Source organism: Artibeus jamaicensis, unplaced genomic scaffold, assembly GCF_021234435.1.
Source record: "Artibeus jamaicensis isolate MK-2021 breed Jamaican fruit bat unplaced genomic scaffold, CSHL_Jam_final contig_233, whole genome shotgun sequence".
Lineage (NCBI taxonomy): Eukaryota > Metazoa > Chordata > Mammalia > Chiroptera > Phyllostomidae > Artibeus > Artibeus jamaicensis.
Window position 1 is genome coordinate 50,329,363 of NW_026521486.1, and position 26,018 is coordinate 50,355,380.

Here is a 26,018-nt window from a genome sequence, read left to right on the forward strand (position 1 = left end):
TAAGATTGATCTGCTTTGACTCCCTGTCTTCGTGGTGTGACCTTCTGTGGTAGGAGACCTGTGGGACTCAGTGGTGCAGTCTTTTTGATCTCCTGAACTTGATGCTCTTGGGGTGCCCTTTATGCCGTTTATGTGGGCTCTCTGGATGTAATTGGGTTTTGGTTGTTGGATCCTTCTTTGGTGGGTCCTTCCCTCTGGCTGGCTGACTGAGAGTCATTCCGCCCACCACATCTTGTATGCTGTTGTGCAGGTGCTACTGGAATGCCCCAGAAACAAACCCATGCCTGCAAAAATAACCCCTCCCAACAATCACAATATCAACAGCCAGTGAGCCAATATTAATAAAGGTGTAAAGAGATTAAGACTGCCGTAAGAAAGGAAAGTGAATATGAATTGAGTACTGAAAGGAAAATGATTTTAGAGGGCAGAGGGAGGAGCAAAAATAAGAGTAAAGAATAAAGACAAAGCGAAGAAAGAAAGTAAAATTTATATCATAAATAAAAAAGGGAAGGAAGTGGAAATGAGTAAGTGAAGGAAGCATCTAGTATTAAGTTTAAACAGAAATTTAACAAATATATAGTGAAAGAGAGAAAAAAGTAGAAACCACATTGGAGAAAAAGATTCACCACCGCACTGTCAACAACAAATGAGCAAAGATTAATACAGGTGGGATGGGAACAAGAGGGACAAAGAAAGAGAGAAACGCTTAAGAGATGTCTGTTGGAAAGAGAAGTGATTTTGAGAGGGAGAAGGAATACTAAGAGTAAGGAATGAAGACCAAGCTAAGACAGGGGAAAATTAAAATTTAAAAGAAAATAAAGAAAGGACAGGAGGAAAGAAAAATGAAGTGGGAAAGGGGAAGAGTAAAGCTTGAGATTTCGAATACAAAAATAGTGAATTTTAAAGAAATAAAATTGAAGAACTGCAACAACAACCAATGAGCAAAGACTGATAAATGTAGAGAGACAATAAAGGAATTTTAATAGTAGGAAAAAGAGTGTGTGATGACTAATGACAAGAAAAATGGTTTTGAGAGTCTGGAGGGGGGAGAAATAGTAAGAGTGTGGAATGGAAACAAATCCTAGCAAGAGAGAAAGTAAAATTTAAAATGAAAATAAAAAGAGTAAAGAAGAAGGTAAAATTGAGTAAGAGAAGGGAGGAGATAAACATGAGATTTGAAATAAACCGTAATGGAAAAACTAGTGACCTACTAGGCACAAACTTGAAGTATAGAAATGAATGTTAAAAAGCTATGCAGGAGAGGAAATGAGGTAAATCATGGAGAAGACTGTGGTAGGATTCATTTTGATAAAATCTAGTGTTTACCAGTGTCTTCTATTTCTGGATCCAACCCTGGAGATGTCACATGGTGTCCCTGCTTGGCCTTAGGTAGCCTATTTGAGACCACCAGGCATTCACAGTCTGTGGCTGTCTCTTTCCATTGTTAATCTACTCACTATAATCAGCAGTCAGACTTAACCACCACAGGGTGAGGCAGAATAACTCCTGTGTGCAGGCTATTGCTTCCCCTCAGGCTGATGCCACTTGGAGAGGAGTGCTGTGCCTGAGCAAGATGGCTTTTGCAGTATGGGGGAGGAGTCAGCACCAGGATCCTGGTGGTTGCTACCTCAGTTCTCTCCCCAAAGCCACCATCTCTAGCCTCTCCTGAAGTGTCTCTAGTCCACTTTGCTCCCTCTTTGCCACAGCCCAGCGAAATTTTGTGCATTGGACATTTAAGAGGCTCTCTGTGTCTCCAGCTGTTTCTCTGTAGCAGACAGAAACCTCCCTGCTTTTCACAGCTGGATGTTATCTGGGTTCCTTTCCAGATTCTGGTGCTGTAGGTAAGGAAGCCCAGGTTGGGGTTTAGACCCCACACTTCTCAGGGGGAACACTCCCGGCTGTTGAAATATTCCTCTAGCACTTCAACTGCCACCTATGGGAGCCCAGCCAGTCTTCTCGTGTCTCTTCCGCTCTTCCTACCAGACACATTGTGGTGAAGTGGTTTCTTCTGTCCATGGTTATAAGGCTTCTCTCCAGCTATTGTTCAGTTGGTTATTCAGGATAATTTCTCTACAATTGAATTGTAATTCCAGATTGGTCTTGGGAGGAGGTTAGTGTAGCTTCCACTTCTCTGCCATCTTAGATCTCCAACTTCATTCTTTTGCATGTAGATAACCAGTTTTCCTAACACCATATGTTGAAAAGATTGCCCTTCCCCACATTGAATGGTCTTGGCACCCTTGTTGAAAATCATTTGACTGTATCTCTGAGGGTGTGTTTCTGGGCTCCCTAATCTATTCCACTGCTCTATATCTGTCTTTCTGTCTGACCACACTGCTTTGGTTACTATATCTTTGTAGTAACTTTTGGTGCCAGAAATTAAGTTTTTAAATTTTGTTCTTATTAAAGTCTGAGACAAGTTTTAACACTGCTTGCTGTTTGATCCTATTCCTAACATTCTTTCTCATGTACCCTTGTCTAAAGTGTTTCCTTTAACAATTCTGCCTAGATGTCTTTCTTTCTTCATCTCTGTTATAACCTTACTTCAATGCCAGTTTTCTTTCCCTTTTCCTCTGTTTTCCCTTAATTTAGATTCATTTTTATTTGTGCGTGTCCAGGCCACAGACGGCATTTGAAGGTCTTAACCCTCCTGGATGACCAAAGAGAGAGAGCTTTGATCATCTTTTGTCCCAAGCTTTGAGTCTAGTACAATCTCTTTTGGAACTTTCAGGACTAAAAGTTTCTTTTACTGTTATCTCATTACCTAGGCTGGCTCTCATCTTTGCACAACAGTAAGAAGAAAGCTGAGACAGTAGTGGAATGATGGACGAGATGAATTACCTAAGAGACTGTGGTATAGTGAAAAGAACATTATATTGGAGGCCAAGAACTGTGTGCCCTATCTCTGCATCTGTGACTAATTAGCAGTGAGGCAACATAGCCTCTCTTACTTAATTTACTGATAAATTTACTTAACTGTACACTAAGGATAGTTGGACTAGATTGTCTCTAAGTTCTGAAAAAATTTTTTACTTTTTGCAAAACCATTTTCTTAGAAGGAAGAGGAATTTAAGCTGGTTTTAATGGATGAATAGAATTTAGGTAAGAAAGAAAGACTGTTACATTCACTGGACGCGAGAATAATTTTCGAAGACCTTTCAGGGTTTTGATCTTATTTTATTGGCCAAGCTTAACCTGCGCAGGGGCGAACTCTCGGGGTGTCCAGAGACACGGTGCCCAAAAGGGCTGCAGATGAGAGTCGCCCCGAGCACTTACAGCTAAGTCCTTATATAGGGACGAGCAAGCAAGCGTTGAACAGAAGCAGACGTGGCGGTTAGCTATTTGCTGACAGAGACCACTCGTGGGGGGAACAGGGTGGGGTTTCAAAATTCAAAACTAAACAGATTACAATCTGCCTATCTTGCTCTAAGTAGGGCACTCCCATACTGTAGGATGTCTGCTCAGCCTTTGTTTGCATGCTGTTCCTTGTTCCTGTTTTGCTGTGGTCAGGCTATGTTCTCAATTTCCCAGATCTCAACAAGACTTCAGGAGATTTAAAACAAGAAAATGAAAGTATATTTAGGAGTCAATGAAAATAACAGTGACCAGACTTTTTATTAAGTGAGGCTAAGTCAATTGGATATCCCCATAGGAAAAGAATTAACCTTGACCTCTATTTTACAGGGTGTATAAAGATCAATTCCAAATGACTTGAAATCTAAATAAGAAAGGTAGCCCTGGCTGGTGTAGCTCAGTGGATTGAGCCCGGACCTGGAAACTAAGGGATCCTGGTTTGATTCCCAGTCAGGTCACATGCCTGGGTTGCAGGCCAGTTCCCAGCAGGGGACACACGAGAGGCAACCATGCATTGATGTTTCTCTCCCTCTCTCCTTCCCTTCCCCTCTAAAGATAAATAAATAAAATCTTATAAATAAATAAATAAGGAAAAACAATAAAGCTCTGGAAGAAAACATAGTCTAATAGCTGCATGACCTTGGGATAGGCAAAGATTTCTAGAACAAAAAGAAAAAAAGAAGAAGAAAATGAAGGGTGATAGATTGGGTTAAGTACAATTAAGAACTATGGCTTATCAAAAGACACCATTAAGAAAGTAGAAACGAGAAAATATTTGAAATATATCTAAGAAATAACTGTATGGAGAATATACAAAGAAGTCCCACAGATCTATAAGAAAATGCAGGTGGCCAAATAAAATGTGGGCAGACTTAAACTGGCATTTCACAAAGACAAGTATCTAAATGGCCAATAAAGATATGAGAGGTGCTTAATATTGTCAGAGAAAATTAAAACTATAGTGAGCCAACAAACACTTGAAAAATTCCTCAGCACCATTGTCACTAGAAGAATGCAAATCAAAACCACAATGAGATACTAGTTCACACTTCACATCCACTATGATGTCTGTAATTTGAAAAACAAAAGGAAATAACAGGTATTGGCTAGGGTGTAAAGAAATTGGTGAGAATGCAAAAATGGTTCAGCCTCTGTAGAAAATAGTTTGGCAGTTCTTCACATAGTTAAACATAGAGTTACCATGTGACCCTGCAATTCTACTCCTAGGTGTATATTCAAAAGAATGGAAAACAGGGACTAAAATAAGTATATGTTCACACACTGTTGACAATAACCAAATAGTGAAATACTTGCAATGTCCATCAATAGATGAATGAATAAACAAATTATGATACACACGTATTATAAGAAAACCTTATTCTTCCATAGGAAGGAGTGAAGTACAGATATATCCTGCAATATAGATGAACTTCAAAAACATTACAAAGTCTGAGTGGAAAAAGTCCAGCCATTGTTAATAATGAGAACGTTTTGCATGACATTGATGTAACCTGGCAGCCAAAAAGAGTGGACTGGAATGCACATGCATGTGAACAATGACGACTTCACTGTACTAGTCAGTGGGCAGTAGATGCTGTTGAGTGAGCATGTGTACTGTTTGGCCATTGCATTCAAAGTGACTGAGCAAGTAGAGCAAATTTTGTACTAGGCTTGAACATTCTTCCATGGAAACTGTTTGGATGATTCAGAAGGCTACAGCTATGGGCAACTGGTGACTGGCAGCTTCATCACGACAACACACCCACTCGTGCATCACGTCTCATGTAGAGTTTTTGGCAAAACATCAAATCACCCAGGTGACTCAGACTCCCTACAGCCCAGATTTGGTGTGCCCTGTGACTTCTGGCTTTTCCCAAAACTAAAATCACCTTTGAGAGGGAAGAAATTTCTGACTGTTGATGAGATTCAGGAAAATACAATGGGACAGCTGATAGCAATTGGGAGAACTGCGTGAGGTTCCAAGGTGCCTACTTTGAAGGGGACTGAAGCATCATTATTCTGTGCACAATGTTTCTTGTATCTTCTTCAATTAATGTCTCTGTTTCATAGTACATGGCTGGATACTTCCTGGACAGACCTAACATACTAAGTGAAAGAAGCCAGACACAAAATGTTTCATAAAGTATGATTCCTTTTATGTGACGATCCAGAACAGATAAATCAGTAGAAACAGAACACAAACTGTTGGTTGCCAGGAGCTGGGGATGCAGGAAGAAGACTAGCATTTCCCAGTGTTGGTGAGGTTCCAGTACAACTGGAACCCTTTGCACTGCTGGTGGCAGTGTCACTAACACTAAACACCTGCCCTCTTCTGACCCCAGCATTCCGCTCCCACCCGTCTGCTGAAGAGAAACAAACACACATGGTCATCAAAAGACATGTACAAAAGGTTTTTAGTGGCTTTATTCATCACAGCCTGAAATGATAAACATCCTAAATGTCTCATCAGGTAGGATGGATAAATTGTGCTATATTCATACACAGAACACTACACAGCAATTAAAAAACGTGGTCCATGCTACACACACAACAAAGATCAGTCTCAGAGAAATAATGTTGAGTGAAAGAAGCCAGACCCTGAACAGTATACTTATAGTCTACTCATATGAAGTTCAAGAGTAGGCAAACTGCTAACCTTTGCTGGGAGAGTAGGAGGGTTGGTAGTTATTGACAGAGGACCTCAAGAGAGCCTCTGGAGTGCTGAAGGTAAGTGTACAGCCGGAGCTGAGTAGTGGTTACACAGGTGTGTATACATGTGTACAAAATGCCCAGTTTGTGCACTGGAGACCTGCTCACTTATATTATGTTCTACCTTAAACAAACAACAATCTCGAAAACCAAAACCAAAACAGTTACTGTAATTAGAGTACCTATTCTTGCAGGGAAGCAATAAGAAAAGAATGTTTAAGTAAAAGGCCTTGAGTGGCAGCGAAGTGGAAAATGTTGGAATTCAGTGATCTAACTCTAGTAGGCTTGAAGGAGGGCAGCAGTCTTGACACAATGGAAGCGGAGCTTTGGGGAAACAGATCTTTGGAGAGGTGCCTGGTGGACTGAGGACTGGTCTGCAAGTGGGTGACTATTGCATGTGACCTGAATTAGGGTAATGCTGTTTTTTTTTCTTTTGACTAATGTCTTTTAAAATTGTTTTAAATTACAGTTGACATTCAGTGTTGTGTTATATTAGTTTCAGGTGTACAGCATAGTGGTTAGGCAATCATATACTTTACAGAGAGATCTCCCTGATGTTTACAGTGCCCGCCCGGCACCACACACAGTTATTACAGTATTACGGACCGTATTCCCTGTGCTTCACATCTCCATGACTGCTTTGTAACTGCCGATCTGTTTCTTAATCCCTTCACCTTTTTTATCCAGCCCCCTGACCCCCTTCCCCCCTGGCAGCCATCAGTCTGTTCTCTATCTGAGTCTGTTACAATTTTGTTTGTTCATTTATTTTATTCTGTAGAGTCCACATATAAATGAACTCATATGGTCTTTGTCTTTCTCTGATTGACTTATTGGGTGACGCTATTTTAAATGGAAACTCGAGGAAAGAATTAGCAAGGCTGGTGACTGGGCAAGGATGGCAAAGGGATGATGGGGCAAAGATGACTGAGTTTACATGTTTACATGGCTAGGAAAATGATGGTTCCAATAACAGAATTAAGAAAGCCAGGAGGAGGAATCAGTTTGAGAAGTAAAAACGTGTGGTTTTTGGTGCTTAATTCTGAAGTGGTGACAGCAATTGTGTGGCTGGGAAGAGCAGCCAGGGCTCTTCAGATACAAATCTGAAAGTCACCCACGTAGATTATTTTGAGTAGATGAGATCCCTGAAAGAAAGTGTAACAAAGGGATTGCAGGTCAGCCCTTGAAAAGGAAAGAGGTGGTGAGGAAGAGAATACTGTGGTTGTGGACGGAATCAGGATAATAGAACAGAATCAGGATCACTTAAGCCAAACCAAGACAGAGTGGGAGCAGGGAGTGAGGATGTAAAGGGAGAAATACTGAAGTAGGAGAGGAAAGGGAAAGACTGAGAATGTCATGGAGAGCAGGGGTAATCGAGGGAATGTGGTCTTGGCGAAGGGAAGAAACAGGATCTGGAAGCACAGGCAGAGGACTTAGCCTTGGACAGCTTTACCTGTGAAGAACTCAGGTGTGTATAATCAGGTCACAGGAGTTTGTCAGCATCTTCAGTGACTTCCTCTTGCAGTAGTCTTTGTCCTCTGGAACTGAGGGAGTAGGAACTGAGGGAGTCTCAGTTGAGAATGAGTGTGGCTGTGGGAACTATGGAGTCTCAGGGATTTGAACTAATTTTTGGTTCCAAGCATAGTCCTTTTCTCTGTGGAAGGGACACAGAAGTTTAAGCCACCATCCATGACCTCTGGGAATTTATATGGTGCAATTCAACAATAATCAAGAGCCAAAAGAAATGTGAAGAGGATGTTTTGAATCCTATATCATTTTCTAGTTTGTACTTTCAGCTACATTAGCTCTCTGTGCCTCTGTTTTCTCATCTGTTAAATGGGGATAATTTAATAATATCTAGCTCATAATTTGTTAGGGGAGATTAAATGAGCTAATACAAGCAAGGTGCTTGGAACAATGCCTGAAACATAGTAAGTACATGACAAATGTTAGCTAAAATCATGATAAATCTGTAGGAGTTCACAAGGGGAAAAGTCAGTAAAGGCTGGAGCTGGTGGGAAGGCTCTGTGGAGGAAGGGGGTTTATGGGGGTAACTCAGGAATAGATAGGAGGAAAGGAATGAGGAAGAAGACACTCTTGGTTGGGTAAAACATTCTGAGTAAAGCCTTAGATCAGCCTTAGATCACTGTCCTTTCATGTGATTTTTTTTTTTTTTTTTTTTTTCAGTGAGGCAGACAATTCCTGGTGGGTAGGTACTGGGAGTTAGAGTAGGGTAGGAGTAGCTGATAGTTGTCCTAATAGAAGAAGTGTATGATGAGGGGTCAGAGCTTTTGGTTGTGCTTTTGATCCTGGTCCTGTGACTTCGTCCAATCTCTTAGGACCCCAGGCTTTCTAATCTGAAAACTGAAATGGACTGGATCTGTAAGCCCATTGCAGCTCTAACATTTCATGCTTCATATGTGAAAATGATTTTTTTTTACCATACTGCATGTAGGATAGTGTATTTTTGGGGCACAGCATGAAGCCAACAAGTCTGTGTGGGGGCACACTTGTGGTTCTGGCCTCATTAGTCCTGTGCTGTGAGTAAGCAGAGCGGCCTGCATGTGGACACTGCTAGCTGCCTTTGCGACACTTACCAGTTGCCAGCACTAGAGAAATCTGGGATTTCTGCAGGCGTATTTATAAAAGGAGCCCTTGGGTATTTCATTCCCAAATTATTTGGAGTTGACTCTACTACTGTTCTCTTAAGGAGCTGGGTTTTATGGATACTTGCCTTGACCCTGGGCCATACTTGAAGTGGACCCTGAGGGCTAAGTAGGAGGGAAAGAACAATTGCTAGCCTTTTAAAATAAATTTTCCAGATTGTCTTTGTGGAGCTCACCAAACTAAAGGAAAGAGCAGCACCAGGAGCACCAGATGAACTGACAGTGGCACCCTAAAGCTTTCATGGTTAGACTCATGCTCCAGGGTCCTTTTGTGACAGTAACTAAACGCTGTTGCTTTTGACATTAGGGGGTCCTTTGTCTCAAGGCATGGATTTAAATTACCCAGGACTCTGTTTAAACATAAGAAAATGGGCTTTCAAATACTATGCTTAGAAATCATTTGCTGTTATGGCACTACTTCATTTTTTCTTTTTAGAAGGGAACTGTGGTCTGTGACTCTTCACTTCTAGCCCTTCCTGGTTTGAGCCCCTCAGGTTGCATGCAGGCCTTTCTGCTGTCCCCTCTGCAGGGCTGCAGGGCTGCAGTGCTGCTGCACAGAGGAAGTCCTCAAAAATTCCTCTCCCCTGTGCTTTTCCGTGCTGCTGAGTGGGAGGTACGTAGAGCAGTGTCTGCCCTCTCCACAGAGAAAAGTGTTTTGCGTTTCTCCCTGTCAGGAGCTTGGTCATAAAAGAAGGTACTTCTGGGCTTTTACACTGGATGGGTTTTACACAACTTGGTAAATTGAAAAAAAAATATCTTGAAATGGAAGAGCCAAAGCAGATGGAAGCTATTTTATCTATATTTTGTGCCTCTGAAGTTTGGAAAGGTTTAGTGCTTTCAGAAGCAGAAATTTGAAAAGACTGACAGTGTACCCTTGTGTTACCCTTGTAAGTTAGAGTATTTCTTTGGGGAGTGGAGCTACAGGAGAGGAAGGTGACTTGAACATATAAAGAGCCCAAAGCTAACATGCACCACTGGGTAATGATAAATATGCCTTATCAGTTTAGAATAGAAGTTCATTGAGGGTATAGAATTATCTTTGTAGTTGTATGTGGTTCCTAACAGTGAGTTGCATCTAAGTAAATAATAAATACTAGATTTCAGGAGACTCCTGTCTTTTGATCTTCTGGCTGCTCATTCCCCTTAGGGGTGGTAATGAACATGACCTATTCCATTCATGCCACAGATTTTTCTGTTGAGAAAAATAACTGTGTCATGGAAGAAACTCTGTGTTGCAAAGGCTGTGAATAAAGGTTGAGATGGTTTAGTCTGGCCTCTTTTTTGAGCAGTGATTGATTAATGCTGTCTGTGTTGTTTTTTCTTTCAGAGCTGACCTGTCCTGGACGCAGCATAACTAACGAAGCTGCTGCAGGATGAGAAGATGGCAGCGCGGCTGCTCGCACCACCAGGCCCTGATAGTTTCAAGCCTTTCACCCCTGAGTCTCTGGCCAACATCGAGAGGCGCATTGCCGAGAGCAAGCTTAAGAAACCACCAAAGGCCGATGGCAGTCATCGGGAAGATGATGAGGACAGCAAGCCCAAGCCAAACAGTGACCTGGAGGCAGGGAAGAGTTTGCCTTTCATCTATGGGGACATCCCACAAGGCCTGGTTGCGGTTCCCCTGGAGGACTTTGACCCATACTATTTGACACAGAAAGTGAGTTGCAGGAGGAGGAGCAGCTTCAGATACCCCTTTCCTAACAGGCTTAGGGGAGATGAGGGAGGAAGAACTGTGTCTCTGCCAAAGTTTGGATGAATAGTTAACCTTTTGTTTCAGTTCTGGCTAGTGGGGATTATTTTTCAGTTTGCTGCCAAGAGTCATTCGTGGGTTGTGGTACTTCTGAACTCTCTATAAATGAGACTTATGATTTTGGCTCCTGGCCAGATCAGAAAAAGAAAGCATAAATGAAATGGAACTATTTAATAGGGTCCAAGAAAGATGATATAGTAAAAGATGGTATAGCCCTGTAAAATCTTACTCATTCAAAATTCTGTCTTTAAATATAAAGATGGTATTGGTATTGTGACATTAACAGAGCCTTTTGTTGATGCAGTAGAGGTGATGGATTTGTGCTCCTGTCCAGCCCTGTTTTTGACGTTAGAGCATAGCTGTTGGGCACAGGAAGAGAATAGAGAAAGCCAAACCTGGGCAGTGAGGAGATTCTGGGTCTTTGCCTTGTTACAGTAGTCTGGGGTGAGCCAGCGCTGATGCTGGTATTAGAGTCTGTCTTGTATTCCTCCTCATAAGGAGCATAAGTAAAAGAAATACCAATTTCATTTGATTGAATTTCAAACTTCCCTAACAAATATTTGACCAAACCTTGGGTTTCTTTCTCATGATTATCTTATGAAACAAGGCATCAAGTAGAGTGCGAAGTCCCCTGGATAATCCACCAGCCAAATTATTAGCCGTTGAACAGTGAGGGCTGACATTGGATACCATTTTAAGGGATGCCTCATTTAGCAGATATCATTTAAAGGATTAAATTGGTGGGTGTTTCCAAGTAAGGGGTGGGAAGGCTTTGTGTAATTACATATTTGTAAATATAAAGCTTAACAAACTGCCTTATAAACTGCCCTTAACTAAGTTGCCTTTCAGTATTTACATTTTAGAAGAAATTTCAGTTTCTTTGGCGTAATAATGAGACAGAAGTAAGACGAGGCCAGTGGATGTCTTGATTTAGTTATAGTTGTGGAGGCATTAAAATTTTTTTTTAAAGATTTTATTCATTTATTTTTAGAGAGAGAAGGGAGGGAGATACAGAGGGAGACAAACATTGACGTGTGAGAGAAACATCGATTAGCCTGCAACCCAGGCATGTTCCCTGCCTGGGAATTGAACCAATGACCTTTTGGTTCACAGGCTGGCACTCAATCCACTGAGGTGCACCACCTGGGGCTGTGGAGGCATTTTTAGTTCAGGGTGGCACAAGCAGTTAAGACATTGTCTGTACAAAATGGGTCTTTATCCATGTACTTCTGTCACAGTTCAGAATAGCTACACAATAGGAAAAAGTGGGATCAGTACCTTATATCTTCCACTGGGAAATTTAGAACGTTTGGAACAAAACATGATATAATATAAAGAACAGTAGACTGGAAATAAGAAATTCTGACTCTACCGTAATTCACCATATTTATTATTTATATAGGGTCCAGCAGAAGTAACGCCTGTGCGATTGCGGTTGGTAGGGTAATAATGTGGGTGTAATCATTTATAGTTTTAATTTGAACATTTCATCTAAAATGTCATATAGTGTGCTTGAGTGTGATATTATGTTACAGAATTACATGCTTATTTTGTAATAAAAAGGGGTGTTATTTGTGCCACACCCTGTATTTTTCTTTTTTAGTTTTTTTTTTTCTTTCATTGTTGTTTGAATACAGTCATCTCCACTTTTCTGCCACCACTTTCCCCTGCCCCACCCACCCCAACCTACCTTCCTCCCCCACCTACCGCCCTCCATCCTTCCCCCCTTAGCTGTGTCATGCATGGGTCCTTTATACATGTTCTTTAAGGACCCTTTCCCTTCTTTCTCCCTTTATCCCCATCCTGATTATTGTCAGTTTTTTATTTCAGTGTCTCTGGTTATATTTTGCTTGCTTGCTTCTTTTGTTGAGTAGGTTCCACTTATAGGTGAGATCATATGGTATTTGTCTTTTACTGCCTGGCTTATTTCACTTAGCATAACATCCTCCAGTTCCATCCGTGTTGTGGCGAAGGGTAGGAGCTCCTTCTTCCTTTCTGCTGTGTACTGTTCCATTGTTTAAATGTACCACAGTTTTTTTTTTAATTAATTTATTTTTATTATCCATTACAGTTGTTCTATTCCCCCCCTTCATTCCCCTCCACCCTATCCCCCCGTCCCCACCATTACCCCCCTTTAGTTTATGGCCATGTGTCTCAAGTTCTTTAGATTCTGTATTTCCCATACTATTCTTGCCCCCCCCCCAATCTATTTTCTATCTACTGTCTATGCTACTTATTTTCTGTACCTTCTCCCCCCTTCTCCTCCTCCCACTCCCCTGTTGCTAACCCTCCTTGAGATCTTCATTTCTGTGTTTCCATTCCTGATCTAGCTGTCTTTTTAGTTTACTTTTGTTTTAGGTGTGGTTGTTAATAACTGTGAGTTTGTTGTCCTTTCACTGTTCATGTTTTTTTAACTTCTTTTTCTTAGGTAAGTCCCTTTAGCATTTCATATAATAAGGGCTTGATCATGAGGAACTCCTTGAATTTGATCTTATCTGAGAAGCACTGTATCTGTCCTTCCATTCTAAATGAAAGTTTTGCTGGATAGAGCAATCTTGGTTGTAGGTCTTTGGATTTCATGACATGGAATACCTCTTTCCAGCCCCTTTTTGCCTGTAAGGTCTCTTTTGAGAAATCTGCTGACAGTCTGATGGGGACTCCTTTGTAGGTGACTTATCTCTTGCTGCTTCTAGGATTCTCTCCTTCATTTTAATCTTGGCTAATGTAATTATGATGTGCCTTGGTGTGTTTCTTCTTGGGTCCACCTTCTTTGGGACTCTCTGAGCTTCCTGGATTTCCTAGAAGTCTATTTCCTCTGCCAGATTGGGGAAATTCTCCTTTATTATTTGTTGAAATAAGTTTTCCACTGGTGGCTGTTCCTTTCCCCCTTCTGGTACCCCTATAATTCGGATGTTGGAGCGTTTAAAGATGTCCTGGAGGTTCCTAAGTCTCTCCTCATTTTTTTGAATTCTTGCTTCTTGACTCTTTTCTGTTTGGCCATTATTTGCTTTCTTCTGGTCCACTCCATTGATTTGAGTCCCAGTTTCCTTTTTATCGCTATTGGTTTCCTGTGCAATTCCATTCATTTCAATTAGTTTCGCCTTCATATGTTTGTCTAATTTGTGGCTATAATCAACCAGATCTGTGAGGATCCTGATCACCAGTGTTTTAAACTGTGCGTCTGAGAGTTTTGCTATTTCTTCATCGCTTAGATTTATAGGCTCTGGGGCTTTGAGATCTTTTTGAGCCATTTTTGGTCTGTTCGAGCCCGTTAAGTCTGAGGAGCAGGGCCTTGGACTCCCAGGTTGGGCCTTGGACATCACTAGGTTGTGATGCTGTATGTGGGGGCATGGTCAGAGCGGGGAAATGGCAACCCCCTCTGCCATATAGTGCAGCTGGGTGAGGAGCAGAGGCTTAGGTTGTTCACCAGGGCAAGGCCACTCAGGTTACTGGGTTATGACGCTGTATGTGGGGGTGTGGTCAGAGTGGGGAAATGGCGGCGCCCTCTGCTGCCTCTCGCCGCTGGGGCCTGCTGGGTCCCGCTGGGTCCCATCTAACTGCCCACTCCCTCGCTGGTCTATGTGCGACCTCAGTCAAATCTTGGCCCTGCTCCCTCACTGGTTCCCCGCGGTCGCTCGCTGAGTTGCTCACTAGGTCCACCCATTGCAACCCTGCGCCTGGGATTCGCGTGCCTGAGTCCTTCTGACTGAATTTTCCTGTGTAATCCGCTCCACCAGCTGCTGGCTTCGCCCCTCTTACTGGTCAGGCTGAAGAATTTGTTGTTATCAGACTTCCGAAAAGTTCAATTTTCTGTGTTCTGGCTGTGTTTTCTGTTGCTAATATTTAGTTGTCTCTAAACTTGGTTGTGTGAGAAAGCACAGCGTCTCCAGCTATGCCTCCATCTTGGCGGAACTAAATGGCCACATATATTCTTAATAACTGTCTACGGCAGCAAAAAAGTGTGGATTAAGTGGAAAGAAGGCCCCTTCCCCTTTTCCTGTTTCTTCAAACTGACCATTGATGTGTGTCTTCTTTTTGTTTCATCGGCACACCCTCTTATCAGAAACTCCCACAGATAAAAACCCAAGTTATAGAACTGACTGAGCCTTTAAATAGAGCCCAGTCCTGTTGCATTAAAAATTATATATGGTTTCCCAGAGTTCAGTTTGCCCTCAACTTTTCATGTCTACCTTTTTCTGTAAATTGAAGGCTTCCTAAAATCGTAGAAAATTAGACTATGGTTGCCTTAGAGATTTTCTCGTTTAGCCTCCACATTATATATATTTAATGTAGTGTGAAGTACCCTAGTCGTAGAGCCAGGACTAGAACCCATACCTCCTAACTCTTAGTCCATTATAACATATTTCTAGTTCCCTACTTTTCTAATTTTTTAATTAATTGATCCTCAGCTTCACATGGCTCTGTTCTTCTGAAGCTAGGCAGGCAAATATAGAGACCAAAAAAAAAAGCTTGCTTTTTATTCACATCCCTGTGGTTTGTGAATGCTTCTTAGAATGGGTTCTAAGAAGTACAGTGCTTCTGAAGGAAAGGATGGTGTTAGATGTAGTTCCAGTATTGTATGCTCTGAAGTGAAGCAGCTCCTGAAGACAAATTATTCCAGAGACTTGGGATCAGTATGTATGCTGCTACAACTCTTCTACTAGACTTATAATCGGGAGGCAATTTACTTACCTCTTCACATATTCTTACTTTTTAAAGGAAGGTTACCCCCAACCTGCCTCAATCCCCAGCCTACCATCAGGATGGCTTGGTGAAAAGGGTACCTTATGAGGAAAATAAAAACCTTCCTTTCAGTTCTACCTTTGCTTCTTGTTTGCCCTTAGGCAAATCACTCACATTCACTGGCCTTCAACTTTCTTATCTATAATACATGCAAAATATAGTTGGACTTATATCTATATCTTTCTAATTGTATTTCACACATATGCCTACCACACACTATGTTTCAGCAGTGACAAGCCACTAAGTAGTTTCCGTAGTATCCCCTGCTGTGTGTTTTCCAGCTCTTCTTGGAAAGTGCTCTGTCCTTAAACTCCACTCTTGGACACCACCCGTTCCTCTAGGTCCAGGACTGAGGCCTTTTTTTCTCTTGTAGCCCAAATTGTTTCTCCTATACCAGAATTAATTTCTTCTCCTTCTGAGTTTCTATAATACATTAAGAACTTATCTGATAACGTTCTTATCTCTGATGAGTAGTGGGTTTTAGCTTTAACTGTGGGTTAACTTAGGGTTGATTGTGGCCTCCTGTTCCCAGCAATGCTTCCTTTTTTCTCCTTCCCCCACTAATATTATTGTTAAGAGCCTCCTCAAATGAAGAACTAAGTGAGAGAGAGTCCTATGAGCTCCAGCAGAAAATCCTTGCAGAATCTGTTTTCATACACTTTCACCAGGTATTCAGAGCAGAGACTGACCATCAAAGGAGAGCTTACGTTCACCAGGTATGAACTGAAGTATTGTTAGTGCAGAGTTGTGTTGCCTACTTTTGCATGATAAACTTAGATGCTGCTTTGTTTTAAATAAAAATTTCATATTCTAAAATTTTGTTTTGTTTTTGTTAAAAATTTGTTTAACAATATAAGAAAATGAAATGGCGTTTTCATTATTTTATTCACCAATCAAATTGACACAAATACTTGTAAGCCAGTGGAAGTTAGCTCATTTTCAGGGTGATGGATTACTGAGGTGCATGTTTGGGGTTCTTTTCCATTCTCCAAGTGTCGTTGTCTAGAGGGAAAGGAATTTAGTTAAACAGTCCTAAGTCAGATTCCTCTTTCATAGCCTTAGCAGAAGAGTCCAAGAGTTGGGAAATCTTGTTTCTGACTCCATCCATATCTAATTCTAGGTGATCTTGGGCTTGTCACTTAACTAGCTGTTCAGGGTTTTAGTTTCCCCAGTCTGGAAAATGAATGTCATGCTTACAGCTGATATCCCACATAACTTACTGGGTTGTGGTGAAGACCATTTCTTGATGACTCTAAATAACAATGAACAGCCTATTGCCCCAGTCCTGCTTCATTTTTCTCCATAGGTACATAATATATTTATTTGCTTATTATTCATCCTCTTATATGCTCATTCGCTGGAGCAGTACCTGCCCTGTAGTAAGTGCTCAATCAATATTTGTTGAGCAAATGAATTAATCTTAAGAGATAATGCCTATGAAAACACTCTGATTTTGTAAACGCTTTGAATAGAAAAGGCGACATTATAGTTAAGTCTACAAAAATGGATTGAACTCTAGAAGGAAAAAACTGATTACCAATATATCTTTTCTTTTCCCAAAGAATTAGTTTTCTTTAAGTTCTGAGGAAGTATAATAGATCAAGAACTAGCTCTCCTAGCCCTGGCTGGTGTAGCTCAGTGGATCGAGCGCGGGCCTGCAAACCAGAGTATCTCAGTTTGATTCCCAGTCAGGGCACAAGCCTGGGTTGCAGGCCAGTTCCCAGTGGGGCACGCACAAGAGGCAACCATACATTGATATTTCTCTCCTTCTCTCCCCTCTGAAGATAAATAAATAAATCTTAAAAAAAAAAAAAAGAACTAGCTCTCCTAATGTTTTAGAGATATTTTCAGAGGGCTAGATGACTATTATTAAGTGTTATCAGTCTTATCACTCCTCTTGTAGAACCTTAGAACTAGAAGAGACTTCATAAAAGGTGGTTAGGTAACAGCCTCTATCTAGTGCTTGAATCTCTTGATTTATTGGTGTCACACATATACAAAGGACATCACTTTCCAAATGTCTGAAGTTGTCCTGTCATGTCTGTCTGTGTTAAGTATTTTGGTTTTTTTCTTGGCTATGTGAGTTGAGCTGAATTAACTGACTATAAAGGAAATGAGGGAAGCTGACATGGAATATACACCAGCTTGGGTTGCTTCATAATAAACCATTATGATCCAATAAATCATAATGATCCATTTATTCAACAAATGCTTCTTGACTAATTCCTATGTGTGAGGCATTGGGGGCATTGGGTTCTCTTGGGGTGGGGAGAAAGATTAATAAGGTCCTTTCTTTACCCTTGAGTAGCTTATAACATGTTAGTGTATGATGCAATACCACTTCCAACAAGGGGGCCCAGAACAGGCCTTACTTCTAAGAGTGGTATTTGAATTATTCCTTGGATTTTCAAGACGAAGGACAGACTGGAACATTCTAGCAGAAAGAACAACATGAACAAAGGCTCAGAGACAAGGACATAGGACAACTAAGAACAGGCTGAGTAGTGTGAGTTGATTGGAATGAGGGGACATGACTAAGGAGCTGTGGGAGATGAGGCTGGGAAGGGAGAGAAGGAGCCAAATCATGGAGGACTTACAATGTTAGACTAAGATTGTTGGTGTTTACTTGATAAGCAATAGAGAACTACTGAAGATTTTCAAATGGGAGTAAGGATATGTGATCAAAGCTGTGTTTTAGAGTAGTGAATGTGGCAGGGATATGAAGGGTGGACCAGCAGGAAAGAGAATTGGGACAGAGAGACCAGCTGTGATGGAACAAAGGTTGAACTGTAACAGTGGAAGTGGACGCTATGCATTAGCATCAAGGATTTTGTTACTGTGGAGGATACAGGAGAGTTGAGCATTCAGTCATTTATCTGATAGACTGCTGTTGAGCATTTTCTGTAATCCTCTGTTCCATGTCCTTTAGAATAAAACAGACAAGTTCTGTACACTCTTGGAACTTTGTTTTTTGGGGAGATAGATAATAAAAAAAGAAATAACATCATTACAAAGAATGCTAAGTGTATTAATAAAGATAATATGGTTCAGTTACTTTGGTGTGTGGTGCTCTGAGTACAGAGACTAAACTTGGGGAGAATCCAGAATAAGGAAGGATATGTGACCAAAGACTCTATGACTACCCAGATATTGGTATCTTAACCAGGCTTCTAGCTAGTACTAAATTATAAGCTTTAAAAGGACCTATGATGAAGATATTCTGAGGTATTTAAAAGCCAGCATTGTCACTGTTGAGAGTTTGCCCATTTTGGATTTCTAGCTAGGCAGGAGTCCAGTACATTTTATCATCAGTGTGAGCTATAAGGGGTACCTGCAGAGAAGCCTTGAATTTTCTCCAGAAAAGAACCTTAGGTCTTCTTGTCTTTGTGCAAGTACTAAGTTGTGATTCCAAACTTGTGAGCCACAGTGTATAAGAGGCAACTTTTACTTGAATTCTAGGATGTGTGTTACTAGCTGATAACCTCAGCCATAACATTTCACCAAGTGGTAATTTTAGGAGTTAGTCTCTGATGGTTTCTCCAGGTTGTGGGTAATGAAATCTTACTCTAAAAGCTGACCTGTTGAATGGATTATTTAATAATAACATTTAAATGTCGAAGGGTGTTTCAAGATTACAGTGATAATGATCATCTTCTGACAATATTTTTTTAAGTTTTGTTTTTCGATTACAGTTTACATGTAGTATTATTTTGTATTAGTTTCAGATGTACAGCAGAGTGGTTAAACAATCATATACTTTACAAAGTGGTCCCCCTGGTATTTCCAGTATCCACGGGGCACCATAAAAAGTTATAATAATATTATTGACTATATTCCCTTGCTGTACTTTATGTCCCTATGACTATTTTGTAACTATCAATTTGTACGTTTTTTTATAACCTCACCTGGGGACATTTTTTCATTGCTTTCAGAGAGAGGAAGGGAGAGAGAGAAACATTGATATGAGAAACATCGATTGGTTGCCCCCTGTATGTACCTGGACTGGGGATTGTACGTGCCTGGACCAGGTATCAAAGCTGCCAACCACTGCTTCAGCCAACTGAGCCATTCTGTGCAAGGCCTATTTGTACTTCTTAATCCCTCAACCTTTTCGCCCAACCCTGCAACCTTCCTCCGCTCTGACAACCATTAGTCTGTTCTCTGTATCTATGAGTCTATTTCTATTTTGTTTGTTTATTTTGTTCTTTAGATTCCATATATAAGTGAAATCATATGGTAGTTGTCTTTCTATGACTGACCAATTTCACTTAGCATAATACCCTCTACGTTATTTTCTACTCTTACAAATGGTTAAGATTTTATTCCTTTTTTTTGTGGTCAATTAATATTCCATTGTATGTATGTACCACAGCTTTTTTGTCTACCCATCTATTGATGGACACTTGGGTTGCTTTGATATCTTGGTTATTATAAATGATGCTGCAATGAAGATACAGGTACATATATTCTTACAAATTAATGTTTTGGGTTTCTTCAGATATACATCCAGAAGTGAAATCTTTGGGTCATAAGGCAGTTCTTTTTTTCATTTTTTGAGGAACTTCCTTACTGTTTTCCACAGTGGCTGCACCAATCTGCATTCCCATCAAAATGCATGAGGGTTCCCCTTTTCCCACATTTTTGCCAACACTTGTTGTTTGCTGATTTATTGATGATAGCCATTCTGACAGGTGTTAGGTGATATCTTGTTGAAGTTTTAATTTGCATTTCTCTGATGATTAGTGACATTGAACATTTTTTCATATGTCTATTGGTATCTGTATGTCCTCTTTGGAGAAGTGCCTATTCAGGTCCTTTGCCCACTTTTTTTTAAATTCCTTAGCCAAGGATATGTTTATTCATTTTAAAGTGAGAGAAGAAAGAGAAAGAGAAAAAAAACCATCAATAAGAGAGAGAAGCATCAATCAGTCATCTCCCTTATGTGCCCTGACAGGGGACGGAGCCTGCAACCTTTCGGTATGGGATGATGCTCCAACTAACCGAGCCACCCGGTCAGGGCCTCTGCCCACTTTTTACACTTGATCTTAGCCAAAAGGATGAGAAGTGATCTGCCTACTTTTTAATTGAATAGTTTGGCTTTTTGGTGTTGAGTTGTCTGAGTTTCTTTATAAATTTTGGATATTAAGCCCGATCAGATGTACCATTGGCAAATATTGCCTTCCATTCGGTAGGTTGTTTTTTTCATTTTGTTGATGGCTTCCTTTGCTGCACAAAAACTTTTCAGTTTGATGTAGTCCCATTTGTTTATTTTTTTTTTGCTTCCATTCTTTGAGAAGATATATCAGAAAAATATTGCCAAGAGCAGTGTTCTGATAATATTTGAAATTAACTATATTTTAAATTCCTTTTTTTAGTTAAGAATTAAAATTGTATTGTTATAATACAGAGGGGTGCTTCCAAATTCACATGAGTTGTAAATTCTTTACATATAACCCTGTTTGTCACTATTTAAGATTAGGATTGCCCCATTATATGGCAATTCTGCTAACTCTGATTCTAAATAGCAGTAGAATTTGATACAAGCTCTGAAGAGGCACTTGTATTCCAGACATTTTGTTGAGGTCACAAAGTTTGATCTATTGAGTCAAGTTTGAATAAAAGATTCCTTCAGTTTCAGAGGATGAGTTGTCCCATCTGCTGTTCAAGGTCAATCCCTCTCCCTGTGATTTTGACCCCATTAATGCCTGTCTACCTTCTCTAGAACTTCACTCTCACTTGGGCCCTTTCTTGTCTATACTTTCAATCTTTCCCTCTTATATTGGTTCTTCCCCTCAGCTTGTAAACATACTCAAAGCCGCTCCCATCCTAATGAACCCCATTTGATCTCAGATTCTCAACTAATATAATCTCTCTTCATGCCACTGAAACTTTTAATTAAAGAGCAGCCTTTACTCACCATCACCACCTACACATCTCCCACCTAATCCTCCATCCTTGCAGCCTGACTCTGCATCTTTACCTCTTTACTGACATTCTCAAGATTAGGTCCTGTATGATTTCAAATTTAGTTCTTATCTCACTGAACCTCTGTGCTACATTTGAGAACGTAAATTACTGTGTGATTCTTGTAGCTTTTTGTTTCCTTGGCCTAGTCTTCCCTATATAGGGAGGACTACGTAGGGAGGACTATATAGACTGTTCATTTCTTTTCCTTCATTTTCTCCCCCTTTCCCTTAAATATTACTATTCCCCCAGCTTCATTTTTTGGTCTGTGTTCCTCTCATTTGGCACACGCTTTCTCCCTGGGTGATCTCATCCACTCTTTCAGTACTCTAGAGTCTGTATCTTCAGCCTAGAATACTCCTTAAATATTCAACACCTTGTCTGGCATCTCTATCTGGATTTCCTGCAGGTAACTCAGCAGGTAACGTTTGTTCAAAACGGAACTCATTTTCTTTCCTCAAACCTACTTATCTTCTTTCATCTGCTATTTTAGTTGATGATACCACCCACATTTAGATATCTTTATTGACACCCCAATTTTCTGCAGTCCTTGAGGATCACCAGTATTAGAGAGCTCTCAGTAGAATGTTGCATATTTTTACAAGTAGGAAAAAGTTATGGCGCAGAAAGTTTCGTTTACTTAATTCAAATTCCCTCAGTGAGTGTGTGGTAGAGCCAGGTTTCAGTTCCAAGGATATGTAAATGCAACACTCATGGTCTTTCTGCCATGCTGTCTCCATTAGAGTCTGTTGCAGAATGACTTCTTTTTGTTTTCTATTGCCATTTTTTAGATAATTTTCTGTTGTTTTACAATGCCTCAACATGACTTAGCTTGTTGAGGCTGTTTTTGTTTTTGTTTTTTTACTGCATTTACTTCAGAGATACCATATCTTCAGCATGTTATTTGAGACAGAAAAAATTAGAAGACTTTTGTCCTAAAATTAATGAATTTTTATTATGGAAAGATTTATCAAGTTATCAAATGAGCTAGAGGATAGAAAAGGTGATGATATAGTTTTAATTATATACATCTAGCAGAAAGTTGCATAGAGTTGTTAGTTGATTTTAGCTATCTCATGTCCTCATGTCTAAGAGTTATTCATACATTCCACAAACATGTATGAATTGTTTACCTTGGGCCAGATGGACATCATATTACGTACTCTGCTTATTAAACTGAGGAAGTCACAATAGTTAGAAGATATACCACTGCCTTTAAGGATCTCAGGGTCCAGTGAGACATATTGATACATGAACAATGACAGTACTGCTCTAGAAAAAGTAAGTATGAAGTTTTGTGGGGACTCACACAGTAAGAGGGTAATTCTGTCTGAGAGAGTTGATGGGGCTACCTTCAGAGTAGAGGTGATATTTGAGCTGATCTTTGTGTCTTAAAATCTGGTAGAAAAATATTCACTTGTTGGAGAAGAGAAAAAAGAGTAGTTCAGGTATAAAGAACAGTACGTGCAAAGGCACAGAAACATGAGAAGTTGAGTTGTTTAGCCCTGGCCTGTGTGGCTCAGTTGGGTGGAGTGTTGTCCTGTGCTTTGAAAGGTCGTGGGTGTGATTCCTGGTCAGGGCGCATGCCTAGGTTGCAGGTTCAGTCCCTAGACCGGGGTGGGGGGTGGGCGTGTGTGACAAGGCAACTGATTGGTATTTCTCTCTCTCACATTGATGTTTTTCTCCATCTATCTCTCCCTCCCTTTCCCTTTCTCTAAAATCAGTAAGCATGTCCTTGGGTAAGGATTAAAAAAAGTCGACTTGTTTAAATAGTGAGTCCAGTTGTGACTGGAGCTGGGGTGTAGTTTGGTAAGACAGGAGATGAGGCTAGAGAGGCGGGTTGGATCCCAATATGTGCATTTTAACCAGATTTTATTTTCTCTCACTTCACAGTTCTCAGGTCTGAGAAACCTCTGGGGCCCATTTTGAGCCAGTACAGCTCTACAGGTGCCTTCCATTGACTCTGGACTAGCTTATGCGCATGTGTTCTACTGGCTTATATCAAGTGTGTGAATACTAGCCAATGTGAATATTAGCCTTAGAGTCTCCTAATGGGCACCCCATATTTGGAGCCAAAGATCAGAAGTAGTTTGTGATAACAACAGCAGCATCATCATAATCAGTTATTGAGTGTTTATTCTTTGCCGGGCACTGTATTAAGGACTTTTTGTGAATGTTTATTTAATTATCATAACTGCCTATTAAAGTAGGTACTATCTACCGGTCATTATTGCTGTTTTATCATTGAGATATCTGAATTATAGCAACATAAGTTGCCTGAGGTCATGATAGCTAATAAGTAAGGGAGTTGGGTCTTGTGGCCTCTAAACCACCCTGCTCTGCTGTTTTGTAAGAGAGAGGAGAGTGACATCAGATTCTAGAATGTGAATACAGTGAATTAAGGAGTTAATATACTTTATATGATTCCTATATTTTGCTCTTCCCTAGAGCAGCTGCAGTCTATGTACCCTAAGAGGATAAAGGGGAAGTTCAAAGGCAAACTCATATTGAAGGACAGTGAGGAAGAGTGGCTATGTAGGAGGTTCAGAGCTGCCCTGCCTTGGGGAGTAGCAACATGCTGGCTCAGCACTGAGGCAGGTGCACAGGGCTGCTGTTCTGCCAAGTATGGCTTCCTATGAGCAGGAGGTGGGCAGGAAGGGTGTCAGGTGCTTCAAATGTGGGTTGGAGGGCATGGGGTTACAAGGTCAAACCAAATGAGAAAGTGTATGCAGGAACACCTGGAAAACTATAACACCACAGACAGGTGTGGCGATAGTATTATACATCTGGGAAAACACCAGAAAAGGGTTATGTGATCTCTGAGGCATATGCAGGGACTTTAGTTTTTCCCAGAGTTAAAAGGATTAAGTAAAAGAGATTCCTAGATTGATCTGTGGGTAGGATCTGATGACTTGGTGTGGTGAGAAGAGCCCAGGGCTAGACCGCAGGTCACAGGGACCCTGGTAACTCTCCTACTCCGACTCACCAGCTGTGTCCATAGCTTGGGCACAGCACTCTCTGCTTGGTTTCTTGTCTGTAAAGTGAGGATTTAGATTTGATAAATACTTTTTAAAACTGCAATATGGTATGAATTTAAAGTTCAGGCTTTGGAATTATATTGCCTCAGTTCAGTTCTAAGTTTTACCACTTAATAACTTTGTAGTTTTAGGCAAGTTACTTAGCCTTCCTGCCTCAATTTCATCATCTATAAAATAGTACTTAACTCATGGAATAGTTGTTGTGAGATGGTTATTGTATAACACATCTGATAGGGTGTCTGCCACTGAGTAAATGCTTAATGTGTTAAATGCTATTATTTCTCCAAATAGACTCATGGGTACAATTATCAATGACTAAAAGAAATGAAACGCAAATATAGGATTTAGAGATCTCTCTTGCTCAAACTTCAGTGTCGTGGAATAGAGACTTGGAAGATGAGCACTCTAAATTTTCCTATAGTTCAAACAGAAGTACAAGCCTACGGGAAAAACACTGCTCGTGTCCACCTGTCCTTCTCCAGTTCTGTATTTCTGAGGATAGCCGGGAACACAGGCACTCTGGAAGTTCAGACCAGTTGTGCCTTTGCTGGAGCCTTTCCTGGGACACACTGAGACTGCCGTTTTGATTTTGCTTGAGGGACGCACTAAGCAGATTAGCATTAAGAAAGGTACCAGGACTTCTGGCCCAGATGGCACCATAGGTAAACATGGCTCACCTCCTTGCTCAACCACATTAAAATTACAAATAAACTATAGATCAACTATCATTCAGAACTGTCATTCTGAATGACAGTTGAGCTCAGTTGAGCTGAATGGAAGTCCTACAACTATGGAATTAAAGAAGAAATCACATCAAGACTGGTAGGAGGGGCGGAGACACAGAAGAATCTGCTCCCAACCCATGTGTGGCAGATAAAAATCAGAAGGGATCTCACAGCTGAGGAACGAGTGGTCCCAGCCACACCAGCAAAGGGTTCTAATGCTAGGAAAACAAGTTCTCCATAACTTCTGGTGGAAAAAACCAGTGGGGATTGAGGCTATGAAAAACAGAAACTGCTGGAATCCCAGGCAGTTCCTCTTAAAGGTCCTGTGCTCAGACTTACTGAGACTCACTTCCTCTGAGTTTCAGTGTTGGGGGGCAGCAGATTGAAAGGCACCAGGGACATACAGGGAGGAATTGAATTGTCTAGCACCGGGGTGAGAGCTGGGGGTCAGCTTTCTCCCAGATGTGCTGGCAGAGGTCATTGTTCCTTTTCTGAGCCTCCATTAACCTCTGTAGATCCTCTCCCACAGAACTGGCAGGCCGGTGCTATATCTGAGACTCCATCAACCTGGCTTACACTGTTGTAAGCATTGTTGTAATTGATGATTACACTGTTGTAATCATCACATCCTGATGATTTCCTGAGGCCCCACCCCACCCAACTTTTGGGCACACCAGAACTGTTTCAAGTGGCTGTTCCATACCACTGCTTGTTTTGGCCTATGCTTCAATTTTTCCTAAACTCTCTTAAGCAAGGAGCAGCTGGCTCCAGCAAGCCCCATACCTCTCACTAAGATACCCCAGGCTGGCACTAGCAGCAGCTGGCCTTGGTTCACAGCTTGGCCTCTACTGGGCTCTTCCAAGCCCAGCACAAGTAGCAGCAATCTGCATATTGCTTTCTGTCTTATGCTGTGTGACCCTGGACAGAACACAGGCAGTGGCAATCAAGGCTCAACTACAACAGGCGGGTGTACACAGCCCACACAGTGGGCACACCTTGAGTACCCACTTGGACAATAGGGGAAGCTGTGCCACTGGACCCTACAGGATACCTACTATATTAGGTCACCCTG

General features: G+C 41.0%; 1 protein-coding gene across 6 annotated transcripts in view; it reads left to right on the forward strand.

The window, feature by feature from the left end:
- Positions 1–26,018, forward strand: part of SCN8A (sodium voltage-gated channel alpha subunit 8) — a 201,257-nt gene that overhangs the window by 62,612 nt on the left and 112,627 nt on the right. For 5 of the 6 annotated variants that reach the window (XM_053661634.1, XM_053661638.1, XM_053661633.1 and 2 more), the window contains exon 2: positions 10,054–10,383. In XM_053661634.1, the coding sequence (XP_053517609.1) occupies positions 10,108–10,383 (276 nt within the window). In that variant the 5' untranslated portion in view covers positions 10,054–10,107. Of the gene's footprint in view, positions 1–10,053; positions 10,384–19,091; positions 19,248–26,018 lie in introns of those variants that run through there. The other variant, XM_053661637.1, reaches the window with a different exon arrangement.